This window comes from Typopeltis vanoorti, chromosome 4 (genome assembly GCF_054136105.1).
Source record: "Typopeltis vanoorti isolate ZY-2024b chromosome 4, IOZ_Tvanoo_1.0, whole genome shotgun sequence".
In the NCBI taxonomy this organism is placed as follows: domain Eukaryota; kingdom Metazoa; phylum Arthropoda; class Arachnida; order Uropygi; family Thelyphonidae; genus Typopeltis; species Typopeltis vanoorti.
In genome coordinates this window covers 99,517,202-99,531,967 of record NC_143552.1, presented here as the reverse complement: position 1 = coordinate 99,531,967, position 14,766 = coordinate 99,517,202, and the positions used below count along the sequence as shown (strand labels likewise).

General features: G+C 32.0%; 1 protein-coding gene across 1 annotated transcript in view; it reads left to right on the top strand.

The window, feature by feature from the left end:
* Window positions 1–14,766, top strand: part of Alg3 (Alg3, alpha-1,3- mannosyltransferase) — a 74,025-nt gene that overhangs the window by 39,061 nt on the left and 20,198 nt on the right. Inside the window, exon 6 of the mRNA XM_090391946.1 lies at window positions 8,257–8,459. Within this exon, the coding sequence (XP_090248072.1) occupies window positions 8,257–8,459 (203 nt within the window). The remainder of the gene's footprint in view (window positions 1–8,256; window positions 8,460–14,766) is intronic.

The following is a 14,766-nucleotide window of genomic DNA, read 5'->3' as shown; positions in this document are numbered from 1 at the left end:
TCATATTTGAGCATTTCTGATCAAATATTATCTACTCTGTTTGTCTTTCCACATTTCAAGTTTTTGAGCTTTTTCTGACTCTAGTATTAATATGTATTCCTATTTGCATTTCCCTTGAAAAATTTCTACTACAGTTCTATCATTGCTTATTTCATTTAACAATCTTCCAAAGTAATTAATCCAAACATCTAGGATATCCTTATCTTCAGTTTTTTTATTACCTTTATCATCTTTGATTCCTTTTACAGTACTCTTTCCTCCATTTCTAAGCTTTTTCAATAGCCTCCAGAACATTTTGTCACCTTTCTGATATTTACCTTCTATATTCTTCCCATGACTTTTGTTTAGCAACTTTCACATATAGCTTAGCTATCTTTTATTTTTCACTGTATTCTTTTAGGGCATCTACTGACTTATTTGCTATGAACTTTCAGTATATGTTCATCTTTTATAGGACTGCTTGTTTAACTTCTTGTGTCCACGATGGTTTTCTTATTTGCTATCCTTGTAGGCAATGTCACCACATATCTGCTTAGCTGAACCAATCAGTGTGTTTTTCAAAGTTTGTCACTGATACTCTAAGATTTGGTTCTAGTTTTTAAGCTATTTCATTCTTTCTTTGATAATGTTTGCATAGTTTAGTCTTCAGTTTACCTGTAAAAGCTGCTCAACTTTAATTCTTTTTTAAACTTTTTTACGTAGTGTTCTTTTCAGTATGCTATTAAGTTTTATCCTACTTAAAATTAAGTGATGGTAGCTTGCAATTTCAAATTCTCTGTACACTCTTGTATCCTGAACCAGCATGAAGATATCACTATCAGCTGAACAGTTAGTGAGGCTTTTCTTATTTCTTGTGCCTTCTCTCCATGTGAACTTGTGCATATCTTTATGTTGGAACATGTTGAGCAGAAATCTAGCAGATACTTATCATTATTCTTAGCCATGCCCTTTTCTCCAAATTTTCCCAAAATATTTGTATATGCCTGGTGGATTCACTTCCTACTCTACTGTTTAGATCTCCAACAAGTACTTTTTACATTTCCTTTATATCAGCTGCCCTGTTCTGATGACTTGAAAAATTCTGCTACTCTTCCCTAGGAGATCCTTCTGTAGTACCATAGGCACAAAGGTCCTTCTGTGAGACCATAGGCACAATGCAAAATGCATAGTCCAGATATTATTTTGATTACTTGATGCAGAATCTTTTTTTGACTTTCTCTGCAGAAACCAGACAACTGTTTTTGCTTAACACAATAGTCCAGATGTGGTCTCTTCAAAGCCTTGGCAAAAAAACTTCTTTATTCTTACAAGTTAATGATCTCTTCCACATTCAAATTAAATTTTAACCACTTTACAGTGTGGTCCTTTAACTTTTTCTGCTGTTGTTCCTGTCTCAAGCCTCATTGATCATTTGCTGCAAATTCCTATTAATACAATACTCAGCTTGAAATGTCCTCAGTCCAAAATGCACTTAACAACATTGAATTGACACTTATTATTTGCCTAGAACCAATATGTGCCTTATCGAGCCTTTACATCTTCCTCAAATACTCAGATATTACCCTCTAGACCAGTGGTTTTCAACCTTTTATGTTTCACATATCCTCCTCCCCCCCTGGAAATATGTATATAACTGGCTTACCCCTTGTATAGATAAAACTATAGTTCGAGTATAACAATGGTAATAAAATAAAACACACACACACACACATATTAAATTTTGTATTCATAAATTACATATATCAATAAACACAAAGAGTGACATAAACAATTTAACAAATACTATAAAATTATAAACATTTTACTAGGTAATCAGTGAGATGTTGCACTTGTTTATGCTTGCACAGTTCATCAATGGTTACCTTCCTCCTCTTATAATCATCACTTTCTAATTCCATGTCACAAGTCTGTTTATCATACCTGTCCTTTTCAGTTTGTATATCAACCTTCTGTGAGGATTGTCAAATGCATTGACTAAATACAATACTAATGTGGTCATTCATGTGAACAGATTAACCACCTGGGATGGCTGAGTGATTAGCTTATTTGCTTTGCAACCAACAGGCTATGATTTTGAATTCCATCGTGGGCAAGGCTGTTTTGTGAATATTATAGAATGGTAGATGAATGTCATTGCCTAAGTAACATGAATGGAAAAAATGTACTTACACATCAGATACTAAAGAAATATTATTTTTCCTATATTTCATTTATCACATATTTTACTAATATTAGCATAAAATGGTTGAATTCACAATTTTTGTAATTATTCAGGAAAAAGATTGTTCATGTTTTTGACTCTTTTCATATTTGTACTTTACAATAAATCAATTCCAGATTTTTTTTTTTTTTTTTACTTATTTGCCATATGAAATTTCAGTTGCTTCTGCTGTCTCTTACATTTACATTATTAATAGTATGAAGTACAATGGTTCAGTTATAAAAGTTCATGTCTTTGAATTGTTCTGTACGATAATTTACTCCTACAAGCAGAGTGGTTTTGTGATCCCTCCTGATCTTCAGAACAAATAAAGGTTATCAAGATCAGATTTTCACTTTAAGACAGATAGTTGAGAAATCATGGGAATATAACAAGGATCCATATTTAAGTTTTGTAGATCTGGAAAAGGCATAGGTCAAGGTGCCAAGAAAAAAAGCATCATGTAAATATAGTGTTCAAAACATTATATTTACATTATGTAAATAGAAGTCACTATTGTTTAATAGAGACTTGGGTAGACATACTATATTTTTTGAAAAACGACTTCACACATGTAAAAGAAATCTAAATATAATTTATTACTCCTATATATTTTGCTCAATATATCATGAGCTTCTTTCAGGGAGAAGACAGAAAACTGGTAATAACATTTAAATTCTGAATACAAGAATGAGTCATACAGTATGCATATAATTTCACTGTCTCGGTCACAGCTGTCCAATAGGAGGAAACACTATTAGAGTTGAGAGATGTGGGAATAGATGTATAATTAATTAATTAATTTAAAAATAATAAATAATTAAAAATATAAAAAATTCCAAAGAGTTAACAGCAATCACTTCCCAAAAGTTAGAAATAGGCTATACAGTAGCATACAAATTAATCCAAACAAGCCGAAATTTTGTCAAGTTTTTAGTTTTTGTTTCAGTTCTGGTTTCAGTTTTAGTTCACTCTTTTGGTTGAGTGCTGCGCGTTTTAACTGTCTCTATAATATTTATTAATAGTGCTCATTTTTAATAGTGTAAATAAGTTGATATTCATAGTGGTTTATTCATTTTGTGTAGCTTTAAAATGGATACATTTCCAAGAATGCATTCAAAAATCTACTGTAGTGGTATGGTTCCAGTGACTCGTGTGTCTAGTGTCGATGACATGAGAAGTAGTCCTGAATCTTCAAAATCCAAAAATCTTATACTCTTTCTCACCACACATTTAAAGAGCACAGATTTAAAAATCTGTACTCTTTCTCACCACACATCCATGACTCAGACAAATTACCAATGAGTGTGGTGTTGATTTGAATACTGTTAATGTGATTTTAAAGCGGTTTAGGGAGGCAGCTACCTTTTTCCCTTACAGAAAATGAAAATGTGGGTGAAAAAGGAAACTACACTTACTAGTTAGGAAAATAAAAACAAGTCTAAGATTGTCTGCTGTAGACTTGACAGCTAATAAGATTAATGTTTCTGACATGACAGTCCATCAAAGATTGTTGGAAGCAGGGAGGACTGCCCACAGACCAAAAAAAAAAAAAAAACAATTGACAGGCTATGCAGAAAAAGAGGCTCTAGTGGGCAAAAGTGTAAAAAGATTGAACTGTTGAGAAGTGGAAGAAGGTCATATTCTGAGATGGGAGCCATTTCTTTTTCCAAGCAGAGCAAGTACCCAATGTTCGCAAATCAGCATCTGAGAAGACTTCTCTTGCCCACCTTCAACAAGCTTCTAAACACCCAACTAAAAAAGATGTTCTAGGGTTGTTTTACACATTTCGGTCCAGGATCAATTATGTTTGTTGATGGTATGATGAAAAGTGACCAATATATAAAAATATTGGAGAAAAGAGTGGTCCCACAGATCCAGAAAGACATCTGCCAACAGAATTTTGCTCCATATCACATTTCAAAAAAAGTGAAAGAGACCCTCAAAATCACAACATTCAATTACTTCAGAGGCCAGGTAACTCTCCTGACATTAGCCCAATAGAAAATTTGTGGGCCATAGTGAAAAAGAGACTTGGAAAATTAAATTGTGATACAAAGGATAACTTAATACAATCCATTATAAAAGTATGATTTTGAGATGCAGAAATAATAAAAATGTGTTCTGTGTTGGGTAGAGTCCATGATTGAGAGAGTTAATGAAGTAATTAGGAACAGAGGAGCGAAACAGAGTGAAATGAACATTTTTATTTAAAATATGAGTGTTTGGATTAATTTGTTCATTACTGTAGTTTGTCTGATTAAAATTAGGAAGGTGGTGTAGGACTTCAAAAAATGATTCAAAAAAATAGAAGATCAAATTTGACCCTACGGTAGTGGTTTGGTTCCAGTGACTCGTGTGTCTAGTGTCGATGACATGAGAAGTAGTCCTGAATCTTCAAAATCCAAAAATCTTATATAATCTTGATGTTCTTCAATTCTAATAATAGAAGAATGTTTAGTCTGTCCAGAGTAGGAAAGTTGACAAGAACGGGGTATTTGATAAACACCAGGCAAGAATAAAGGTGATAATGCATCTTTGATAGGTGGTAAGAAAGATGACAACTTCCAGATTGGTTTGAGGGTGGTGTACAAATTATATATGTGAAGGAACTTTGTTTTTTGTAGATAGATAGATAGGATATGCTAATAACCTTTGTCCTTCCTAATTCTCTCTTATTCCCGATAAATTTATTAATACAACTGAATTTCTACCATATCATACTTTTGCTAATTCTGTTGTCTATCTCCATACTTAATTCACCATCATCAAAAACAATTGTGCCCAAATAGCTGATGTAAAAAGATTGCATACAAATTATATCTATGAAGGATCCTTGCTATTTGTAGATAGATAGATAAGGTTTTTAAGATAGGATGTGCTAATAGCATATCCTATCTTAAAGGAACATCTTATATAAGATTTTTGAATTCAGTCTATTTTTTGAATTATGTGAAGTCCTGTGCCACCATCTTAATCTTGTGATTGCTGTTAATTGTTTATGTTTTTATTTATTTGTTATTTTAAAATTAATTATACATCTATTCCCACATCTCTGAACCCTAATAGTGTTTCCTCCTAATAGACAGCTGCAACCCAGACATGAGATATTATATGTATGCTGCATGACTCATTCTTATATTCGGAATTGAAATGTTGTTACCAGTTTTTCTGGTAACAACATTTCAATTCCTTCTATCCTCCTGATAGAAGCTCAAGATATATTGAGCAATATGTATAAAGTACTGTTATTCCTAAAGTCCTAATGGTGCCCCCCTAGCTGGCTATATTGGGTTGTCTTGGCCATTGGGCTGATGTTCTCATAATGTAAGTCTCCCAAATTTGGGGCAGTCTCATGCACCCAAATTTGTTGAGGTTTAGAACTTTTTTTAGAGTTGAGGCTGATTCTATGAATAATCTTTCTTACTTAAACTTGCTGCAGTGTATTACTTTGGCTTTCTTCCAATGTATTCTGTGGCGAATACATTGGAAGAAAGTGAGTGGCTGTACTGGTGAAAACGGATGTAGTCCTTGTCCTCTGAAATCCTGATATTCGTTGTTCTGCTTGTTTGGCCAAAGTAGGACAGTTTACAGCTACAAGGGACCTGATATACCCCAGGTAGGTCTAGGGGAAGTGGTTGGTCTTTGGTAGAGCAGATAAGGGATGCCAACTTTTTATATGGTCTGTAACAAGAAGTCAGGTCATATTTTTTAAGGATTTTGATTATTTTTTCAGAGGTGTCCCGGATGTAGGGAATGGTGATAGATTTAGTGTAATCTTTATTGTTAAGGGGGAGGAAAGGGGGTTGTGGTTTACTGGTTTTAATATTTTTTTGGGGTTGTAACCATTGGCTAAGAAAGTATTAAGGATGTGGTTTAGTTCCGTGGTTAGGGCATTGTCATCTGAACAGATTAATTTTGCCCTGTTATATAGTGTTTTAATAACCCCATATTGTTGTGCGGGGGGGGGGGGGGATTGCTGCTGAATATATCTGCCTGTATGGGTGGGTTTTCTGTAAACAGAGAAAACCAAGGATCCATTAGGCTGGCAAGTGATTAAAGAGAGGCTGTTGTTTTCCTCTTTTTCTGAGGTGAACTGGGCTCTGGGGTGTTGGTTGTTTAAGTGTGTTAAGAAGGAGTGGAGTGTATCTGAGCCATGTTGCCAAATAGCGAACACATCATCCACATAATAACATCATAATTTAGCAGTTAGAACTAAAGTACTCTTCTTGAGAGTACAAGAAGATGGTTTGATGTTAAATCAGGTGTGAGAAGGATGCAGATTATCTCCACTGTCATTCATCATCTTTATGGACAACCTTATGAGGAAAGTATTATATATATGCCTGATATCAAAATGAGAGATATGGTGTAATCATCTACATAAAGTAAAAAGCTGAATCTTAGCTCTTTAGTTTATGCAGATGATGTTATACCCTTAAATAGCTGTCAGTATGGGCAAAAGTTAATTGTCGACATGGCTTTGTTCTAATTTGTGTAACAAATTAGAACAAAAGGGGGGGGTTGGATATGACACTGGTTAAGCAGATAAGAGGGTGGCTGCTGGAGATATTAAAAAGTGGTATATGGAAGGGCAGAATCAAGGCAAAAACAGGTAACTAGTGGTGTGCTGCAAGGTTCACTGCTGGGACCATTGCTGTTTAATTTGTATGTAAATGATATAGAAAATAACCTGAAAGGAAATATACAGTCTTGCAAAATTAGGTAGAATAATAGTTAATCAAAGAGAACTTGCAGGATGATTTAAATAAGCTGTCAGTATGGGAAAAAGTTAATGGGTGCCAGTTTAATGTCAAGAAATGTAAATTTATGCATTTTGGGATAAATAGATTACAAGCCGTGTATCACATTGATGGCACTCTACTCCAGGAAATAGATGAAGTTAGAAATTTAGGGACGGTGGTAGACAGAGAGTTAAAGTTTAAAGGACATATTGCTAAGGTAGCCCATAAGATTACTTGGCTATTGAAGAACACATTAACAAGTAGAAATAAGGAAGTTGGCATTCTTCTTTATAAGGCCTTGATACACTCACATCTGGATTAGTCTGCTCAAGTTTGGTCCCCTGAGGAAGGTCTAAGAGAAGAGCACTTTGGTTTTATAAAAGAGTATTATTCACCTGTTGATCTTGATTTTTGCTCTAAGAGAAATGACAGAAAGACAGTGGGAATTTGGAAAAAGCTTGTTTATGATATTTCTTGATTTGGGAAAAGCCTTTGATTGGGTTCAGTCAAAGTAAAAAGTCTGGAAAAGCCTTATGTAATGTAACTATGCAGTAAAATTTTATAAGAGTCATATTTATTTAATGTTTAAGGATTTTTTTTATGTTTATTTTTGATATTATTAGGTAATGAAGTAATAAATCATAATATCCCACATCTTACCATAATCCTATGGGAGAGATTGGCAATCTAGTAGGAAAAATGATCTCTGAGGTTTGAATATAAATCCATTTTTTGAATATTGAGCTCTTTGTACTCCTTTTCAGACTTAAAACTTGCTAAAATTATTTGAAGTAGGAAGAACTAGTAGAAACACTCCTTTTACTTAAATTATAGTATTTTAAGTAAAATACTGTATCAGACTGTACAACTGGCATTCAAAACTACATTTCAGGATATGTGATAATGCATTAAAAAAAAAGAGGAAGAATTATAACTGAAATTTTAGTTTTTGCATATGAAAACTAAATAAAACAAAAAAGAATGTGAAGAATTGATTTGTATGAATCTGCTGTCTTTTATCAATATCTTCCTCATATTCTGTAATGTTGATATAGTTATCTTTCGCTCTGGCAGATGCTACTATAACAAACTACTGAAAAGTTGTATTGATAGTCCCATAGATACACTGCTAAGCTAAAAGAAATTTACTACAACAAAGTATTCCTATGCTGTCTGCAATTGTAGTGAGATTCAACTATAATTTTCTTTTAATGTGAGCTTGTAAATACAATTAACTTTTATTTAGTGCATAAAATTATGAAATAAGTTGTGTGTGTGTGTGTATATATATATAAATTGTCTTACTTCCAGCTCATATTGGGTCTTCCATTCTTGCTGACTAATCCTGTGGGATATGTTACCCAAGCTTTCAATCTTGGAAGGATATTTCTTTACCAGTGGACTGTCAACTGGCGTTTTCTTCCAGAAGCAGTATTCTTGAATAGATATTTTCATATCACGTTACTCTTACTTCATTTAACGTTAATACTTTTCTTTAGCTGGCGCTGGATGAGGTATGTGTTAAGCAACTATAGTTTGTTTTATACTTTTTATTGATATGAATCTGTTTTATCTCAGAGTTATTTTGATTAGCTCACAGATGTTAAAAAAAAAGGAAGTATTAGATTCTTAATTTATTTTTTATAATTTATTTTCTTCTTATTTCGTCATTCTGCTACTGATGTTTTTGATTATATGTATATATATATTTAAATTAAAATAATTTTTATTTTTAATCTTAAGTGACAGTGCAGAAGAAATAAAAAAATAAGTGTATTTTATTCCAAATACAAACAATCTACTTAAAACCCTTTTAAGTTCATTCAAAGGGTTTTCAATTCAAAGGGTTTTCATTTAAAAGGGTTTTCTTTTTCTGAATAAAATGTATTGCATATGTCAGGGGTGTTCAACCCGTCGATCACGGAGCAATTTTTGGTCGATCTCTTGTGTATTCCTCCTTACAAATTTAATTAGAACTGAAAACATATTTTATTTATCATTATTTTGTATTATTTTTAATTCGCTTTAAGTGTATTGCTATTGTTTATTTATTTTTCGTTAAAATTGTCAAATCAGTAATTTTCTCATAAGTCAGGGTAAATAAATTAATTTGGATCATTGGAAGTCAAACAGCGAGCCAAGTGAATACAGTTATAAGCAAAGTGTAAAAACTCGATTGTAGCTTAAATATTAAATATTCCAAAGCACATTTCATCGATTTTTTACTTAGGTTAAGTCCCATGTGAATATTGTAAAAAAATAAATTTTTTTGTCTCGGTATAGTTTGTATTAGATGTTTTTTTTTTTGTAAATAACTCTTTTGAAGCTAACTGTGTATATACTGCTTTAATAAGAATATGTTAGAGTGTTAAAAACAAAGACAATGTTTTTGTCGCCGAAGCTGTACATGGCAGCATTAGAAAGATTGTTATTGAAACTTGTATGTATGAGAAAGGCTTGCAGGCTCTAAGTGTAAACATCTCCGAAGTCAGTCAGAAACAGTTCAAACAACTTTCCGATGGCCGGCAACTTACAATCAAAAGAAAGCGGAGGAGAACAAAAGGTGTGCTGAACTTGAAACTTAAGATGAAAGACTCGTACCGATTCTTTGGGTGTTGCCAAACTTCATGTGAGGTCTCAGAGGAGGCCTAATAAAAAGGGACTGAAGCAAGCAGAAAGTGTCCTGGTTCTAGAATTGGTGTCAGAGAGGAGGCTGCCCGGTCCAGAGTTGCCGTCAGAGAGAGAGAGATTGCCCAGATCCACATTGCTTGAGAGAGGAGTTACCCGCTTCCAGAAAGGAGGTTCTCAGTTCGAGACGTCGCTAGAGAGAGACTACTTCTAGGCTGCAGACAAGGTTTTAAATTGCCGAAAGGAAGAGTTCCAATTGCCGGAGAAAAGTTTCCAGGCCAAGTTAATGTCAGACATTTACCAGTGTGTTGCGTTTTCATTACAATTTGATGACTCAAACGACTTCACTGATATTGCTCAGTTAATGATATTTATTCGCATGGTATTTCAAGATTATTCAAGTAAAGAAGAACTTTTGAAAATTATACCATTATTGGGAAAGACTAGGGGAGAAGACATTTTTTCGGCATTTGATGAATTTGTGAAACAACACAAACTTTCACTTTTTAAACTTGTGTCTATTACTACTAATGGTGCTCCTGCAAAGATAGGTAATAAATCAGGCTCCATTTCATTATGTAAAAACGATTACAGATATCCAGATTTTTTAACGTACCACTGTATTATTCACCAACAAGTACTGTGTAGTAAAAGATTAAGCACAAAAGCTGTTTTGGATATTACATTTAAAATTGCACTAAATTCTGTTCAAGGAAAAGCTGCAACAGTGGTTATTTAAATTACAGGCAGATGATGATAGGGAACTTCTGTTGTACAATAATGTTTTGCAGGCTCAGCAGAAGTAAATTTTTAGAAAGATTTCTTGTATTAATTAACGATATAAAAAATTTTCTTGATGAAAAAGGAGATATTTATCCTCAATTGAGTGATAAAAGATGGTTGTTACACTTATCATTTTTAGTAGATTTCTGTATGAAATTAAGCAATTTAAATTTAGAGTTACAAGGTAGAGATAAAAATTTAATTGACAGTTTAAGTTCAATAAAAACTTTCCAACAATACTTACTTTTATTAAAGAAAAATATAAATGACCGTGAATTTAGACATCTCTCATATTTATTCAAGTTTTTTGAGCAAAATCAAGAAATGCTTCACTATGATTTAAAAGAATTAATTCGTGAAATAGAATTAGTTGAGGAAGAAATGAATTCAAGATTTAAAGATTTTAGTAAAACTGAAATGATTGTATCTTTTATCAATAATCCATTTCAAGAAAACTTGAACATCACAGAAATTTCAAATAAAATTAGTGGGCTGTTTGATATAAACCAAGCTGAAGTAGAACTTGGATAATAAACATTCAGAATAGTTTACATTTAAAATCAATAAACAATGAAGTCATTTGGAAGTATGCACATGAAAAATTCCCAATATTAACTGATATTGCACAAAAAATTCTGTTGTATTTCGGATCGACATACTTGTCAGAATCCACTATTTCAAATATGACCGTCATAAAAAAACAATTAAGAAACCAAATTACAAATGATCATTTGGATGATTATCTGCGATTGGCCACTTCTTCATATCAACTCGACTATGAAAATATTGAAAATATTCCGAACAATGCCAAATTTCACATTAACTTCTTTTTTTTAATCAACCAGCATTTCCTGTGACTTGTGAGTTTGTAATCAATCTGTTGTTTTTTTGAACTTTGGTTTACCAAAATAGAGAAATAAATATTTTATTCCAATATATTTTTTTTTTTTTTTTTTTTTGTTGTATTAAAATAATTAAAAGTGATAGATAAATTTTTAAATACACAAATAAAGTTTTTAGTCGTATTTTTTTTTAGTTGTTTATTTGTGCATAATCAGATATCAGGTTGGGGGGAACGTGATCTATGTAAGAGATATAAGAGAGTAGATCGACGATAACTTTTTATAGAAAAGTAGCTCGCGTAGTAAAAATGGTTGAACACCACTGGCATATGTGCTTGCACTTGTTCCATATTTGATCCTAGGTGGCATATTAGGAGAATTTTTTGTTTAGTTATTAAAGTTATATTTCATAATCCTGTAGTTCACAGGATCTTAGAGCTAAAAATCAAGAGTACTTTTCAAGACATTCAAGTTCTACAGTAATTAGTTTTTTCTAAGCATTGTTCTATGATGCATCCTTGCTGCATTTGTTCCATACTTGATTCTAGATGGTATATGAAGAGTTTTTTTTTTTATCAAAGTAGTATCATTATTCTGTAGTTTATGTTCTTACAGTTAAAAATTGAGATTGTACAGATTTCTTTTCATATCTTCTGGCAATTTTCAAGATATTCAGGTTCTACAATAATTGATTTTCCTCAATTGTTAAGACATTGTCTACAGCAGGGGTCGGGAACCGACGGCTCTGGAGCCACATGCGGCTCTTGGCTGAACAAAGTGCAGCTCTTTTATATTGAATTAAAAGACGCATAATTAATAGGAACAACTAAATATTGTTTTTTGATATGGCCTGTTTGTGGTGCTAGATACTATGCATGTGACATGTGTTACGCATGAAATTTTATGACATGAACAACTGACAAGTACGTTACATTTGAAATACTGCTAAATGTTAACTCTGCCTAAAGGTAACTAGCGCCATGCCGAAAATCTGAACTAATTGATCAGCTGTCCTCTCAAACACCACGGTTTTTAGATACATACGGATTTTAACTGTCAAAATAAATATTCTGTTAGTTAACTTATTTATTGTGGTTCTAAACAGGTGTTTAATTTAATGTCAGGTAATGTTATGCACAAATTAATTTTTATTATGTTATTATGTTGAATTTGTGTTTTCACTTGCAGGTAAATTTGTGATAATAATCCTCCTAATATGAGTTCAAGAAAAAGAAAAATAATCGAAGAAAACAGAGGATTCAATAAAATGTGGATAGAGAAATTTGCATTTATAGAAGTAAACAGAAATACGCAATGTTTAAATTGCCATCTAAGACTTCAAAATAACAAATCAAGTAATGTCGAATGACATTTTTGAGGAAAAAAAATTTAGACTTCCGTAAAAAATATCCTGAGAGTGATAATAGAAAAAAAGCTATTGAAGAATTGCAAAAGAAAATTGCTTCAACAAAGAAATATTCCAACTTGAGCGAAATCTTCGTCGAATACTACTGAAGCAAGTTTTTTGTTATCCCTTGAAAGAGCAAAGCGGGAAAATCTTTTACCAATGGTGAATTTCTAAAAAATTGCATGTATAATGTTTCTAAAATTCTATTTAAGGATATGAAAAATAAAGGCGAGATACGTAAAAAATTTAAAGATTTACATCTTTCGGCTAGAACTGTCAAGGAACGGATTGTAACAATTTCTGCAGAAGTTTCAAATATGCAAATTATGGATATTAATTCTGATGATTTTATGTCTATTGTGGTTGATGAATCAAATGATATTTCCTATATGGCACAATGCTGCGTGATGGTTAAATATATCACATCTTCTGGTATTCGAGAAGAACTTCTTGATCTGTTAACACTTAAAGTACACACTACAGGCACGATATTTCAGAAAACAAGTTTACAGAATAAAAATATAACTATTAATAATATAGTATGAATTGCGACGGATGGTGCGCCTTCTACGATTGCGAAAAATAAGGGGTTTGTTAAATTATTCTCCACTCATATTCCACATGGAGTTATTTTGATTTCATTGCATTTTGCATCAAGAAGCTTTAGTAGCAAATTCTTTGGGATTATTACCACAACTAGAAAGAATGATGGATGTTATTGTGCCGATGATCAATTTCATCCGATTTCACTCGTTGAATCACAGACTTTGACACATTTTTAGAGGAACTGGGTAGTCAGTATAAAGATTTAGTGACATGTGGAACACAAACATAAATCATGTGGAACTTCTCAGTAATCCCGAATGGATACAAAATTTTTGTTTTTTGCTTGATATGACAAAACATTTTAATAAGCTAAATTTGAAGTTGCAAGGGAAGGGAAACAAAACACAGCCTTATAATTACTACAGGAAGTCCTTACCTTTGAACAGAAAGTAAGAGTGTTTTTCAAAGATGTTACTGAAGAAAAATGTATATATTTTGAAAATCTAAAAAATTATACATTGAATTTAAATCAGTAAAAAGTTGATTGCAAAATATTCGCTGAAATGATTACTGTAATTTTACATTCATTTACAAGCAGATTTCAGGATTTTAAAAAACATCAGAAGTGATGAAATTTATATTACATCCATTGTATTGCAATTTAATATTATTGCATTAATAATAATAATATTATTATATAATTATATTATATTAATATTATTATATTATATAATTATATATATTATTATATAATAATAATATTATATATTGTAATTGCAATTTAAAATTAATAGATATTGAAGCTTTTCCCTGAATGTCAATTGCAGAACTACAAATGGAGCTTCTGGAAATTCAGAATAAAAGCATCTGGGTACAAAAACTTCAGGAAATGGTAGCACAAATTGAAGAAAATGAGGAAAATATGGAAGAAATACCACAGGAAATTATATTTAAATGGTGGAATTCTTTCCCAACTAATTATTCAAATATCAGGCGATTTGCTTTTGGGGTTTTGACGCTTTTCGGTTCCATGCACAATTGCGAACAATTTTTCTCTTCAATGAATTACATTAAAAATAAGTATAGGAACAAATTGACTGATGAAAGTTTGAAAGCCAAATTACTATTAAAGTGCACGACATACAATCCAGATTTAAGTAAATTGGCTGAGAAGATGCAAAATCAAAAGTCTCATTAGTGAATTTTAAATTAAAACAATCAAATATCTATTAAAGTATATAATGTTGTATTTTTGTTCGGACTAATTCTTTTTGCAATATTATACTTACTGAAACATGTTTTGTGATTAAAAACTTAATCAAACTTAATGTTTTATTTATTGAACATATAAAAAATTTATATGCAAACATAAAAGTGGTATTTGATATCTGGAAGTACTGAATTAAAAACAAATTTACCTAAGTTTGAACTAACTGCAACTTTGAGTCACTAGGAAAAATTGAAATTGAAGTTGTGGCTCCCAAAATTTTGTTTTAATTAATTTTTTTGGTGGAATGGCTCTTTGTTTCAAAAAGGTTCCCGACTCCTGGTCTACAGGATGCCAGTTACAAACTGTAGTCAGTCAGTACTATAGAGAATTTTGCACTACTACTT